The sequence below is a fragment of the Carettochelys insculpta genome, chromosome 10, assembly GCF_033958435.1.
Source record: "Carettochelys insculpta isolate YL-2023 chromosome 10, ASM3395843v1, whole genome shotgun sequence".
In the NCBI taxonomy this organism is placed as follows: domain Eukaryota; kingdom Metazoa; phylum Chordata; order Testudines; family Carettochelyidae; genus Carettochelys; species Carettochelys insculpta.
Window position 1 is genome coordinate 19,853,488 of NC_134146.1, and position 15,228 is coordinate 19,868,715.

At 42.7% G+C, this 15,228-nt stretch overlaps 1 protein-coding gene across 17 annotated transcripts in view; it reads left to right on the forward strand.

Annotated features, from left to right (window-relative positions):
* AGFG1 (ArfGAP with FG repeats 1) overlaps nt 1-15,228 on the forward strand; it is a 76,383-nt gene that overhangs the window by 28,264 nt on the left and 32,891 nt on the right. For all 17 annotated transcript variants that reach the window (XM_075003658.1, XM_075003668.1, XM_075003660.1 and 14 more), the window contains exon 3: nt 12,335-12,450. In XM_075003658.1, coding sequence (XP_074859759.1) covers nt 12,335-12,450 — 116 coding nt within the window. The remainder of the gene's footprint in view (nt 1-12,334; nt 12,451-15,228) is intronic.

A 15,228-nucleotide genomic window follows, 5' to 3' on the forward strand; every position in this document is an offset into this window, starting at 1 on the left:
TGTACAGTTCACATTGCAAAAAATTAGTAAAACATATCAGTAGAATTAACAAAGGGAAATGGGGTAGAAAACTTACTGGAGCCCACGATGGAAGTTCTAACAGCATTATAAATTAAAGGTTACTTTCAAAAGAAAGTTGGCAAGGCAAGACCCTAAATTATGAGGGCCATCAAATGATTGAAACGTTTAATCGTGAGATTACACAATAAAAATATCAATTGAAATATATTTTTGGGCATCTTCTGCATTTTCAAATGTGGTGATTTTCAATCACAAAGCAATACAAAATGTATAGTGGTCACTTCATATTATAAATATTTGCATGGTAAAATTATAAAAATAATGGTATCCTTGTTTACCTTGTACAAGCATTGTAGTGTAATCCTTTTTATTGTGCAGCTGCAACTTACAAATGTGTAATGAAACGCTACAACCACACTCAAATGTCTGCAAGTCCACTCAATCCTACTTCTTGTTCAGCCAATCGCTAAGTAAAACAACTTTTGTTTACTTTTATAGGAGATAATGCTGCCTGTTCCTATTTGCAATGTCTCTTATAAGTAGGAACAGGCATTAGCAAGACACTTTAGTAGTAGCAGTGTAAGGCATTTATGTATTAAATATGCTAAACATTTGAATGTTCCTTCATGTTCCAGCCGCCGTGTCAGAATACGTGCTTTCAAGCTGATAAATTCTGCTTCATAACTGTCCAAAGAGCACAGCCTAGCACATGCACGTCTTCATCTGCTGCCAGATGACTTTCTTTTTTGGTGGCAGAAGATGAAGGTTCTGCATCGCAGTGTTGCTTTTTCAAGGCTTATGACAGTGTATTTCAGACCTCATCACTCAGATTTTTTGGAAGGAACTTCAGATTCTTACACCTTGATAGAGGCATGCTAGCTATGCTAGTTAGATATCTCACATTTATCTCTGCATTTTGTGAAGTCAGCAGTGAAGGTGCTCTTAAAATGAGCAATGTGGTAGGTCATCTGAGACAGCTGTAACATGAAACACATGGCAGAATGCAGGTGAAATAGCAGGAAACACATAGGTCTCCGCCAAGGAGTTCAGTCCTGAATTTAACTTTTTTTTTTTTTTAACCAGTCATCAGCATGGAAGCATGTCCTCTGGAATTGTAGCTGAAGTGTGCAGGTGGGCATGAAGATTGTAGGCTTTGAAGTGTTAAGTTGTGATTTTAAGAAAAACATACACACAAAGCCAAACACACAACTCTGCATTTGTAAGTTGCACTTTCATAATGTGGTAGACACCTCCACTTGCACATGAATTAAGGTCTTGGGAAATCAGGTGTTAATTTGAATTTCTTGCAAGTGGAGGTGTGGGTGAGGCTGCCAGCTCCACCCCAGGTAGCCTCCAGTGCTAGGGAGTCCCCAGATTAAGGGGGAAGGGAGCTGGCGGGCATTCCACCAGCTCCCATCCCCCAGTATCCTGGGATTCCCTGGCCCCAGCAGCAGCTCTGTGGGGCTGGAACTGGCAGAGCACTGTGCTCCTCCAGCTCCCATCCCCTTTAATGCCTGGGGATTCCCTGGCCCCAGCAGCTCCCTGTGGCTGGAGCTGCTGCTGTGGTGCCCCTTGACTCACATTAAAATGAGGAACGTACAAGTCAAATTGGTGTGTCTTGGGGGTCTACTGTGAAGAGACTGCACTATGCTACTAGTATGAGGTGAACTGAGAAAATTTATCAGTTTTATGGTGTAAATATTTGTAAATAATTTGAGTGCTATATACTTTTTGAGTTGTAATTGATATCAGTATATTAAATATAGACTGTCAAACATTGGTGTCAGTTGGTATGCTATTGACCAGTGCAATGAAACAATTAATTTTGAATTAATCCTGTTGAGTTAACTAATACCCCTAAAAATGATCATTCTGATTACCCAAATGTAAGTGTGGAATAATTTATTTAATGGCGTGCTTTCAGCTTTTAAGAATGAAAGTAAGAAGAGCTTTTAAAGACCTTTTTTATTTTGCAGGTATATATAGCTGGAGTTTGACTAGCAGTCATTTCTAGACTGACTTGAACGAAATCTGAAGTTTAGACTGATTTTTAAAATTGTTTGGTTCTGATTGCTTAATCAGATATTTGAATCAGAGTACTATGGCAGTTTCACAAATCTTCAAGGCAAGGATTGAATAAGTTATAAAATACTGTAGCTTTGTTTATTCAGGGATGTATGAGTCCTTTAGTTGGAGCCCCATGTGTTCTGTGATCATGAGATATACTACAGATACCATTTTCTCTTATTTATACCGCTATAGTCTAGAACAGTGGTTCCCAAAGTTAGCAGCAGCATGCCCCCCTTTTTGCGAAAGTCATGTCCCCCTTCCCAGAGTCCAACCCCCCTTTTAAAAAAAATTCATTTCGTAACTTAAAATAAACACAAACCTGATATAAATAAGTGATTTAAAATTAAAAATAAGCACAAGTAGTTTTTCTTGGCTCTTTGCCAGTGCCTGGTGCAGCCCTAGTTGGCCAGCTACCTGAGCCTGTACCTGTGGCCAGAGCTGCCTGAGGCAGCTGCCCACCCTCTTGAGACCTGCACTGCCAGAGCAGCAACTGGCAACATGAACCCTGTGCTGCTGAGGCCAGCTGCCTGTGCTGTCCACCCAAGCTCCATGCCGGTAAGGCCAGCTGCCCTCCCACCAGCCTTAGCCGCCCAAACCCATTGCTGCTGTGGCCAGCCACCTGAGCCACACGCTGCTGGGGCCAGCTGCCTGCCCTGGCTGTGAGCCAGCTGCCCGAGCTGCCTACCAAAGCCCCAGGCTTCCAGGGCCAGCTGCCCACCCACCAGCCTGAGGTGCACGCTGCTGGGCCCAGCCACCCTCCTGCCAACCCAAGCCCTGCACTGCTGGGGCCAGCCACCTGAGCCCTACACTGCTGGAACCAGCTGCCCAAGCCCTGTGTTGCGGGGGCCAGTTGCCAGCCCAAGCCACCTGAGCCCTGCAATGCTGGAGTCAGACGCTCAAGCCCGGCAAGTCCCACAAGCCAGCCAGCCTTTCAAGCCCCTCCAATAAAGCCAGACACCACCAGCCCCTGGCTCTTATTCTATCCCTGTCACGTGACCCAGGCACCCCTAACCCCCTGTCTAACCCCTCCCCCTCCTCCTTCTCCCCTTCCACCCAACCCACACATTCACCTTTGCAGGAGGCAGCTAGCTCCATGTGGGTTTTCACTGGCTGCCTACTTTTTATAGCAGCTGTGCTTGGTCACCCACATAAAATGGCAGGGGCTGAGAGCCAGAAGCAAAGGCTGGCTCTTCCTTCAGGTGGAGGAAATTATGGGGTGGGGGGGCTTGGTTGCCTTATGTCCCCCCCAGGGGCATGCCCCCCAGTTTGGGAAACCCCATTCTAGAATCTGACTTCCATTTACATTTCAGATTGCCAAGAAAACTTTTCATTGGTCTATATTCTGTTCATGCTTTCATTGTTTTCCTCCTCCAAAATTTGCAGCTGTGGCTGACACTAGGTGCCAATAGCTGCTTTTTTACTACATAAAGACAACTAAGTGTGGATCATTTCATCAGAAATATGAAGTATTGAGATATACATACATATCTCATAGAGCTGGAAGGGACCTTCAGAGGCCATTGCACTCACAGCAGGACTTATCACCATTCCTGACTTTAAGTCTAGCCTGTTGCAAAGCCTTGAAAGGTCACCCTCCCACAAGCATTGGACTCACAACCCTGGGTTTACAAGGCCAATGCTTTAACCACTGAGCTGTTCCCTCCACTCAATTAATACGTTTCTCTCATAATACTAAACTCCATTTTAAGGTGCTAAAACCATCATACCTCATAATACCTGTTCTGATTGCTTCTGTGTTGTGGTTATATTATCAGTAGAAACATCTTAAACTGATTAGGACAATTCACATAGCTAGTGCATATCATAAATTGATTTTTTCTTCCTAGTATAGCCCTATCCTGAGGCTAAGGGGCATAGGTACCACTAATATTGGTGGAAGAGCTTGCAACTTACACATTTAACTAAAATTAGAACAAAGAAATAAAACTTGTTTATTTAGGTTAATAAATAACTATTCATTCAGTGCTCACACTCTTCCTCTTCCCACAGAAGCACAGCACGGCTTCTGGTAAGTGCAGGGCAACTGTCCTTCCCCCCATCTCTGGAGCTGTACAGCGTGAGAGTAGTGTGAGCTAGGATGATGATGTTGCTCTCAGGCGGAGCTGCTCGGTGAGAGGCAGGATTGCCTCTGCACTCATTGGAAGTGTTGCAGTGCTGACAGTGAGTGCAGGGTGGGGGAGTGTTGGGCAATCCTGTGGGTTGCATGTGGTCCCCTTTATGTCTCTGTGCGTTGGCTGTGCAACCTGACTTCGTGCAAACTGCACTTTCCACTCTGAGTGGAAGAAAAATGGTCTTTTTATAGACAGTAGTAGTAGTTCAGCACTTCTGATGTCAGCATTGGTTATTACAAGGTTATAACTTGCTTATGCAAGGAAACTATTTCAAAATCTTTCCTGCAGTGAATATTTTGTTTTGAAACAGTTGTGTTGCAACCTCTAGCTTTTAATTTGCAAATTGTGTAATTATGTACATAAGCAAAATAGTGGCATCACTGCTAGGGCTCCAGCACATCACAGCTACATTCGGGTCAGCTGATGTTGACCTTTTTATGTCAGAGTATGCAGTGGACTGCCTTGCTTTCACTGACATAAGAGCCCTGCTACACTGTCGTTAAGAGCCCTGCACATCGCCTGGAGTGGGAGTCAGTTAGTGGAGTCAAGTTGGTGGAATCAAGGTAACAGTGTCAGTGTTGGCACTAACTTCTAGAGCAGTGGTTCCCAACCTTTTTGGCATCATGCCCTCCCTTTTCATTTTTGAGAGACCCTAACACTCCCCACCTCTTCTTTACCATCATCCAACCCCTCTTAATAAAAAAAATTTCTATTTGTATTTTAAAATAAACACAAATCTGATATTAAATGTTATTTAAAACTAAAAATAAGCACATAGTTTTCTTGGCCCAAAAATTTAAAAATGCAATCTAACATCAGAAACAGCAGAAACAAAATTAAGTTAATGTGAGGGATGATGCTGCATTTTCATCCCAAGTTGGGAAATCCTAGGTTTAAAAGATGAAAGTGCTCAGTGCAAATTGTTTTTGACATCCAGTTGATTTCTTAATTTCATTTTTAATGTGACTAAAATTGAAAAGCTTTTCTTAAAGGTACATTAACAAAAATGAAAATAATATGTAGCACTTTTATCAACTTTCAAGTACGTTGGGAAACATTCTATCCAAAATTCCTCCAAGCCTGAATTTTTGAAATATTTTTTGCACTTGAATCGTATTTTATTTTGAGTGCTTGTTCTTGCAATACTTCTGGCAATGCATGAACATCAACATTGAATGGATCGTGTCATAATTTACACATGGGGTTACCAGAAAAGTTGTCTGGAAAATAGTGGATAGCAGACTCAATGGAGCCATGCCACCCGACCCTGAGCCACGTGCCAACCACCAGTACCTTAGTGCCCTCCTCCTCATCCCCGGGGCCCCCTTACCTCATGCCAGACCTTGACCCCTCCTAGGCCAACACCAGCCCAGTCACTGGCTGCAAAGGATGATTCCAGCCCCACACGGGACATGGTCCTGGCCCCGTGAGCACCAGCTCAACCCCAAATGGGCTGTTGGCGTGGCCCCAGAGCTTCAGGCACAATCTGGGCCCTTGCAGAGACCAGCTGCAGCTCTGACCAGGGTACCAGACACTGTTCCGGTGCCATCCTAGCATGGAGGCTGACTATGGACTGGCCAAGCTAATGGCACAGCCATCACCTTTTGGGGTCCTGGTGCAGCCCAGGTCAGCTAGCTGCCTGAGCCACCCACCCACCAGCCTGAGCAACCCAGCCAGGGCTAGCCACTTCAGCACTGTGGTGCGCCCACCTGAGCCTCTACCTTCCCCCCCAAAGCTAGGCACCACCAGCCCACTGCTGTTACCCCCATCCTCTCCCTTTCCTCTGAACCAGACAAACCCAGCCCCTCATCTAAACCCATCTTCCTCTCTCCTCTCCCCCCACAACCCACACTCCTTTGCAGGAGGCAGCTAGCTCTACTTAGGTCTTTGGCTGGCTGGCTGCTTTTTGTAGCAGCTATGCTGGGTTGCCATGTAAAATGGCAGGGGCTGAGAGCTGGAAGCCAAGGCTGGCTCTTTCTTGGAGTGTGGGGAATGACCCCGGGGGGTGGGGGGCGGGGCTGGATCACCTCATGCCCCCTCTGTGGAATTTCTTCACCAACCCCAATTCCCGGGGGGCATGTACCCCAGCTTGGGAAACTATATTGCAGAGGCTGTTGGCTGCTTCATCAATTTCGTGGCTTCAGGAGCAATAAAACTAATGAGGTCTGACTGTCCAGCTGGGCAGCTGTTGGGTTTGCAGTCCAGTTCAAGCTGGTCTGTTCTCCAGGGTCCCTGTTGTGTATCACTCCTCCTGCTCAGGTCCCTGCTTGGGAGTACAGCAACTAGCTGGACTCCAGGTATGGATCTCGCTGGAGGTGAGAAGCCATGGATGGTTTTTCTGCACCCTCGCCCCTAGCTGCCAGCAGGGAGGTGAGTAGGGTAGATAAAAATCAATATAAAATAAATAACTTAAAGTAAAAAGTCTAATTATCCATAAAATATTAAAATCTTCACTTAAAAGTAATTTACAGTTAAATCTTATCACAAACATGCTACACTTACACTTGATCTCATTAAAATGAATTACTGGCTTTTTTTTCCTGCCCAGCCTAATTACCAGCTCTTGCTTCTTGAAAGTTCTGGGCTTTCAGTTTTAATCATCTGCTGCAGGCTAACATTTTGCAAAGATTGACACAGGCTGCCTAGAATTGTTTTTGTTCTGTGTGCATGTGGTGGTGGACCTTGGCCAAGTTCAGCAGGGTTAAGACATTTCCTAAATATAGAGAGGGAATATATAGGAAAGGACAGAGGCAGCTTAGAAAGAAACAGTGATGTGGACTGGAAGGAAAAATGGAAGACCTTATTCAGCTCATACAGCTTCCTTTTATACCCCCACACTTTTTCAACAGAAACTGTCACAGCTCATGAGTGTAAAAGAGATCCTATTTGGGAATATTCTGAAAGAGAAAATGTGTCAAATATAAGCAGTACAAGAAGCTGATGCAGGACTTACCTCCAAGAATGAAATACAAGGAAACTTGCCTATTATTGTGAGAAAATGGTTATGGATGAAGATGATGTGGCCAAAAAACAAAGTTAATCAACTTTTTAATGTATCATTTGTCAAGACTCTCTTTGCCTGTTAGTGCGTGTGATTGCACAAGTAAATTCCAAAGCTGTTTAGTATGTTGGATATTGCTTAAAAAAGTCCGGGGTGGGGGTGGGGCAGAGTTTAGCTTAGCTAATCTTTATGGTTTGTTTAGTTAACTGTTTAGAACTATTACTTCTGTATACAGTATAGAAAGCAGTGGTATGAGATATCCAGAGTTGCTACTGTGTCACTTTCTTATTTGTATATTACAGAAGACATAGAATATAAGAACTGGAAGGGACCTCATGAGGTCCAGTTCCCTGCCCTCATGGCAGGACCAAGCACCATCTACATTATCCTTGTTAGACATTTATTTAACCTGTTCTTACATATCTCCAATGATGACAATTTATTCCAGTATTTAACCAGCTTGACAGTTAGGAAATTTTCCCTAAAGTCCAATCTAAACCTTCCTTGATGCACCTGCTGCATAACTCCCTGTCATGGCAACGTACCATAATGGTGGTGCCATAAATGTATTCCCTATTTTACAAACAGGCAGTTCTGTAGTACCTTAGAGACTAAGAAAGACCCACTTTAGATGAAAATAGCATGGAAAAATAGAATCCAGAGTTTATGTAGCCAGGTTTGGGAGGGGAAAAAAAGGGGGTTACCTGTGCTAGTAGGACCAGTTGATTCAAATTAAGTAGGATATGTCCTATTCCTACAAATGGCAAAGGTGGAAAAATTGTCATTCAGTGCAGAAGATATCCGAGATCTCTGTTCAGGGTTAGGTTAAATGTGTCAGATTTGCAAATGGCTTCCAATTCAGCTGTCTCCATTTTTAATCTTGTGGTAAAATTCAACTTTTAAATCCAACATAAGATTTTGAATACAGTACACACACATCTAGAGGGAAACACTTTAACCTCCCTGGGCATTCTAAAATGGATTTTTAAATAAATTAAACTTTCATCTTCACAATAAACTTGATAAAACTTTTGCTAACAAAAATTTCATGCACCCCGTCCCCCACATTTTGAGCACCCCTGCTTTATGGTGCCATGGAACTGCTCATTGGTTTTGCTGATTAACAAGGCTACCCTGTGAGACTACTAAGTGTTTTGTTTATTTTCTTTTTAATTCTTTGGCTTCCCAGCTTTTAGCATGCTCTCAATTCACACTTTCAAGGTTTTTTTTCTCTGCAACTATGAGGTCTAGAAATGTACTTGAACAGGAAGTAGTGGGGAAGGGATAGCTCAGTGGTTTGAGCATTGGCCCGCTAAACCCAGGATTGAGAGTTTAATCCTTGTGGAGGCCATTTAGGGATGGGGGGAATAGAAGTAATTGAAATTCTCATGAAATCACTTGACTCCAAGATGAGGGGTGGTTTTTTTTGTTTGAATGTCCAAGTATCATGAGAGAAGCATTGTTAGCTCTCCTGACTTTTATTGCACAACTAAAGTTAATGCACACTAGTCAGGACCCTAGCATTGTACGTTCCCCTTTGTAATTAATCTGAGTTGACACAGCACTTGGGGCATATTGAATTTCTAGGTTTGATCACTACTGTCATACAGCCTTTTTTTCACAGGGGGACCTACATTTGAGGGAGTTGGCTCCATGCCAGCATAAAGAGTAAAAACTCAGGATTGGGCATAGATGCTGGAACTAAGGGTTTGTCGGGTGGTGGTGCTACAGTGCCCCCAGCTTGAAATGGTTTCCATTTGGTTCAAACACTTTTTGGTTCAAAATTTCTCAGTGCCCTATTCTAAAAATTGCTCCAGCACCTCTGGGAGTGGGGCCCCAATGAAGTTCTGATTATCTCTTCCAGATTTTTAAAGCAGACTTGGCTCCCAGGTTTACCATTTGCAGTGTCTCATTTCAGACTTGTGAACAGCCCAAAGACCTTTCCAAGTCAGCAGGTACCTGCCCTGCTTTTTGCAGTGCTTAGAATCAGCTCCCACTCTGCAAAAACAAATGGAGTTGGGGGGGGAGCACAACTCTAACGATAAGATAGAAGCTGGAATCTGGGCTGCGCTGCAGAAAGGGAAAGTGGCTGTGCTGGGAAGGCCTGTAAATAGATCCAGTGTATCTGCTACTTTGTAGTGCAGTCTCTGGCCTCTCCCCTTTAAGAAGCCCATGGATTCCACTTTCCTAACTTCCCACTAACTTCTTTCTTTTATGGTCTTCATTGTACAAGGAGAGAGAGAGGAAGAGGTGATAGAGACTGACTATGCATGTAGCTGGTCTTCTAGAAGTGAGGCTGATCACTTTGTGCCCCCCACTTTGTGCACCTCTGGAATAATCCATCCTGTCAAAAGAAGAGGCTTGCAGATGCAAACTCGCCTCCCATAAGGAGTAATTTGCTGGTGTGGTATGTTGGCATAGCTGTAGCAGGAGAGGTCTGTTCTACACTACTGCGGGCCATTGATCTAAGTTACACAACTTCAGCTGTGTGAATAATGTAGTTGAATTTGACTTGCTTAGATCTACTTACTGCAGGGTCTTCACTGTAATGAGCTGATGGCAGACACTCTCCCCAGAGTTGATGGGAGAGCACTCAGAAATCACATTCTCTTTTTATATGAGACCTGATGAATTAACTTCTGCTTGATCAATTGCTGCCTATCAATCCAATGGGTAGGGTAGGCATGCCCAAAGCTGTAGACCTGGCCTATGCTTGCTCTTTGCCTTCTGAGAACTGAATCTATAGGAAGGGATTTCTGCAATAATTTGTTTGTCACTCAAGTGGCTTAAAGAAAAGTGAGGAGAATCTGCTCCAAAGTGCTTATGGTGCCATCTCAACCTTCCTGAAATATCTTCCAGTCTTCATCTGAAAAGGCTGGATGCCACTGACTTGAATCAGTCTTTTTCCCCCAAATGAAAGTGGTTATGCTAATTTGTCTTCATTCCACCAGATTTTCAGACTGACACTGACAAGTCTTACAGGAAGCACTGCTTACAGTTCAGAAGGTGGAACGCTTCCCTCTGACTCTAAGCCAGCATGTTGCACTGTCAGAGGCTGTGCTCCAAAGATTTGTGGCCATTAAAAATACCAACAACTCTTTTTTTGTAAGAATATATACTGTAATCCCTCAAAATGCGTGATTTTCGACTTGCGCTTAACTTGCATAAATGCAAGTTAAGCGCAACTCAGAATCCTGCTCCCCCCCACCCCTGCAGCCCTAACCCACCCTGGCTTCGCTCCACCTCTCCACTCCGACACTCCCCATAGCTCCAACCCACCACTAGGCTTAACCCTCCCAAACTGCCCTTCCCAACCCCAGGACTTGCCCTTTGAAAGGAGCTCCAGGTGTTTCTGCTGCTTTCCTGGCTGCAGAATGTGTTCTGCCAGGGAAAAAAAATGCACCCCTGCCCCCGAACTTACATGAAATCTGAGTTGTGAGGGTGTGGAAACACAACCCTCACACAACTTGAGGGACTACTGTACTCCTTTGTCTTGTCTGAATTACAGATTCAGTAATCACTTTCTTCCCACCTGTATTTCCTGAGCAGTTTTAATTGAATATTCTCCATTTCTTATCAGATATGCCACTTTTCATTTTATTAGTTTTATTTCAGTACATGTTGAACCTCTCTCATCTGGCACCCTTGGGATCTGACTGGTACCAAGTGAGAGAACTTGACAGACCATGGGAGGTCAATATTGTCTAGCAGCATTACCAACACTTTCGCTGCTTATTTGCGGGTAAATTACAGCTAAATAACACAAAACACAGATCGGGGTGGTGGCTGTAAACAAACTTTATGGGACTATGGGCAATTTGGCCACACCCATGATAGGTGGTGGTCTAAGTAAAATCATTCCAGATTATGGATGTTGCCAGATGAGATTTCTGGATTAGAGGTTCAATCTGTAGTGGATGAAGTGACTGTTACATAACTCAAGTTTTGTGAAGACATTTTGAGGGTTGTGTTTTTTGGTTTTTTTGGAAGGGGGAGATGAAGGTTACTATGTAAATGATCATGTAGCAGAGAATGAGTTGTTAGAAGTAAAGCACAAAGTTTAACTATTCTTTTTCAACCTTGTGATTCAAATAGAATGCTGTTCCACAATGAGAGATTGCTCATTGCATCATTGTGCTCAGTTTATCTGATAATGAGAGAGAACATGGAATTTGTGGCAGTGGAAGTATACATAAGTTAGTGGAAATAATCAATTTTAAAAAAAAATAAATAAAAGATTTGACTTTGAGATGGGAATGAACTTTGATCTTCATTAGTGGAGATCCCTTAAATTGTTGGCAGAATATTCTGTAACTTTGCTTGACAAACTGTGTGGCTTGTTTTAAAACCAAAAACCTTTAATCAGGCAAGATGACTTGGGTCACTTCCGAGTAGTACTACTTTTGCTTAGTGTTAAGTAGTTAATGCTAAGTTTTCAGCAGATGATTTTGTTTCTGCGGGGTTATAAATAAGAGCTACAGGTAATAGGCTGAGAGAGTCTTCATTCTCTTTTGATTTCATTATACCATTGAAGGGACAGGACCCATTCATTTGAGACTTTTTTCTGTTAATCCTGTGAATTCCTTGGTGTTAAACAAGGCATTACTTTTGCAGGTAACTTGCCTGTTAGAAGATCTTCATATATTAGTCAGGAATTAGCTTTGTTTGCATACAAATATAATAATCTGGGGTCATCAGTTTACAGTGATTTGTAGAGTTTGGAACAGACAAGCAGGACAGAGTCTTGTCTGTGGCTTGAACATGTAGACCTTGGAGAAGGATTTCCAAAGCCCAAACTGACAAGTGTGTTATTCCATTGGGACCAGTTTCAAAATCAAGTACTTCCTGTGTGTGTCTATTAAATAAGAGACTGATTTATGTTTGCCCTGCTGTGATAGATGGCCTTGCACCATCTAAACAGTGCCACTATATGCTTTCACTTGCCTGAAATATCAGTTAGTGTAAGACAGGCTTCTTTGCAAATAAGATGAGTGGATATTCAAAAATGAATTCTGTTCATGGTTGTAAATTTAGAGTGGAAGATATAAATTTGAACTTTAACACTGATTTTTGTCTTTCTCTCCCCCCAACCCCATTCTCTCCAAATTAGGTGTGTAAACAGATTTGGCTAGGATTATTTGATGATAGATCATCAGCAATTCCAGACTTCAGGGATCCACAGAAAGTAAAGGAGTTTTTACAGGAAAAATATGAAAAGAAAAGATGGTAAGCTAACACTTTGTTAGTTTTGATAGAAAACTAATTTTGTTACGTTGTGTTTTCTGTAACCAGAAATCCCTTCTGGATCTACTGTAAATTGCTGACTAAAGTCAGTAGTTCAGTGTGACTGAAAACGAGCGCTGCTTTGAGGATGAAGAGTTTGATGGTGTCTCGGTTTTTAAAGGAGGCGCCATACTGTATGGAAGACTTGGAACTTGTCTTCCCATATTGCACCACAGCTGCAGCACTTCACTGATAGTGCTGCTGTGCTGGCAGGAGAGCCTTTTCCACATGGTGTAGCTAACCCACCTCCACTATGTCAATGAGTGACTGTCTACACCGTAGCATACATTGGTGTACCAGCTTTGCCCTAAGACTGCGTAGGTGTGCAGTATAGACATGCATATAAAGCATTAACATTACCTCTATGTAGTCTGAATGCTGCCAAACCTAGATCTTCATAAGATTTTAAATAAGTCATGGATGTTTGCTAGTAGCACCACACGTTAATGTGCCATTCCCCAGGGTGAAAGCTGAACTGTTTTGTCCCCTTAGCTCTCCACCCTGGAGTGGCTTTTACACTGCTTTGCTAGCGAACAGAAAACCCGTCCAGGTTCTGCTCACTCACACCACTAGGATGTAAAGTAACTTCCTGCTGAGCATGTGAATGCTATGCCTTGCCATCCACAGATCACATACAGGGTGACACCTGCATATTCTTCAGACCCAGCCTTTTCACGTAGAAATGTGCATCTTGTACTCACTGGAGTAGTCTCAGGTCATAGCCTGTCATTCCATCTGTAGGTAACAAATACGAACCAGCCCTGTTGACCTGAATAGAGATTCCCCAAACAGTTCAACCAAACACATTGGTTTAGATAAAGCATTAAAATAAGTTTTTATTAACTGCAGAAAAGATGACTTTGTTTTTATACCCCAATTCTTGTATACTGGAAAAATTTGTGCTGGGTCATGTAGGCAGGCAGTTCCTTGTTATGTGAGCGCCGAATGGTCTTTCAGATGAAATATAAATTTCTTTTTTACAACTTTCGAGCAGGTAATAGCTCTTTAGCACATCAAAGTGCTAGTGCTTTGTCTCTGAAGAACTTGCTGCCTGTTACCCAGAATTACAACATAGTTCAGTAAAAATAAAGCAGCAAAATCTCAGTTTCACGTGCAGTATTGTTACATTTCACCAGGATAATAATCAACAGTGACTTTCAAATAGTACCTCACAAGGTACCTTTTGTACAAAATATAATGCTGTAAAAGCGGTGACACCCTTAGTCCATGTTCACAAGTAGTTTTCCATGGTTGCCTTCCTAAAGGGCTGTGCTTGAGTCTAAACTGCCGTAGTAGTTGCTAAGACTCCACAAGATGGTTGCCCCTACAGGTGGAGAAGTGCCTGCCTGTTCACAAGGACAGCTCCTTTTGTTTCCCTCAGGCTTCTCCTGGTTCCCACTGCATGGCAGCACTTTAAACTGAAAACTGGGCCATGTCACAAGCGCTGAGAGAGAACTCTCCCAGTGCTCCTGTGTACAGCACCTCAATGATGGGAGAGGCTAACTGTGCTGGGAGCACAGGGGTGTGTTTTTTTCCATACCCCTTAGTCAGAAGTTATTGCTATGCCAGTGTAGACTTAGCCTCAGAGTGGCTTTCAGATAGGGCAGAATAGAAGATATTGTGTTCTGTTCATGCTGTAAGACCTCTACTATGTTAGCTTGTCTAAAGGGCTGTTGTGGGTTTCGTTTCTTTTGTTACTCTTGTGTCAGACTTTATCAAGATATATTGGACTTACTGTATTATTTGCTGCATAGGAAGTCTTCTCTTCTCCACTTAGAGAAGGATTACTTTTATCAGTTTTCAAGTCCCCAAAAATCTCTCTCGATTTTTTTTTTTTTTGGCTTTCAGCTCAGTGTCACTTTGCATGGCAGTGATCTCTATCTCAATTTCACCACTTTTAAAATCACACACTTCCTGGAATGTTGTGGCCAACTCACCAATATTTGCTGGAAGGAATTGAGATACACATAGTGATTGGTTTCATCACATCAAATTCTTGAAATTGTCTGAATTTCTCTCTTTTAATTAGGTCAGCTGTGCCAGCACTTTTCTGGGTGGAACCACATTTTTCTTTTTTTCTCCATGTTCAGTAAGTGCTGTAACATTTTATCCTTGAACTACAGGGAACAAGGCCAAAGTTTAATTTGAATACATTTGCTGTACTGATCATAGGTGATAAGTCTGTCCTTTCCCTGCAATTCAGCTCGTTGAGCTCATTCAGTTCACTGTCTAATAGATTATCACACACTTTTGTTCCTTAATTTCAGACATGAGATCCAAAATTCTTTGCAGGATTTTCATGTAGCTTATCCAGCTCACATCCACATGGCGGAGGGGCTCACCAGAAACAACATGCACTTTAAGTAAAGAATTAAACAGGTAGTGCTGGAGGGGTCTTGCTTGAATCAAAGTTATACGTCTGACTATGATTTTCATTGTGTGAGAAGTCCATAGCTTTGCTGGTGGATTATACAGTGTTAATTCGCAAATGAAGGAAAATCTGAATCATTTCTGCAAAACGCAGTAAAGGCTGCATGTGTGCCAAGCATGGTGGGAGCACCATCTGTTGTGACAAACAAGTTTTTTGATTGAATGATTTCTCTCAAGCACATACTTTTTGACTTCATAGATATCTTCACCTCTTGTTCACCCTTCAAAGGGGCAAATCAGTCACATCACTTAGCGATACATCAGTTTAAAAAAAGCCACTCGAACAAAAAC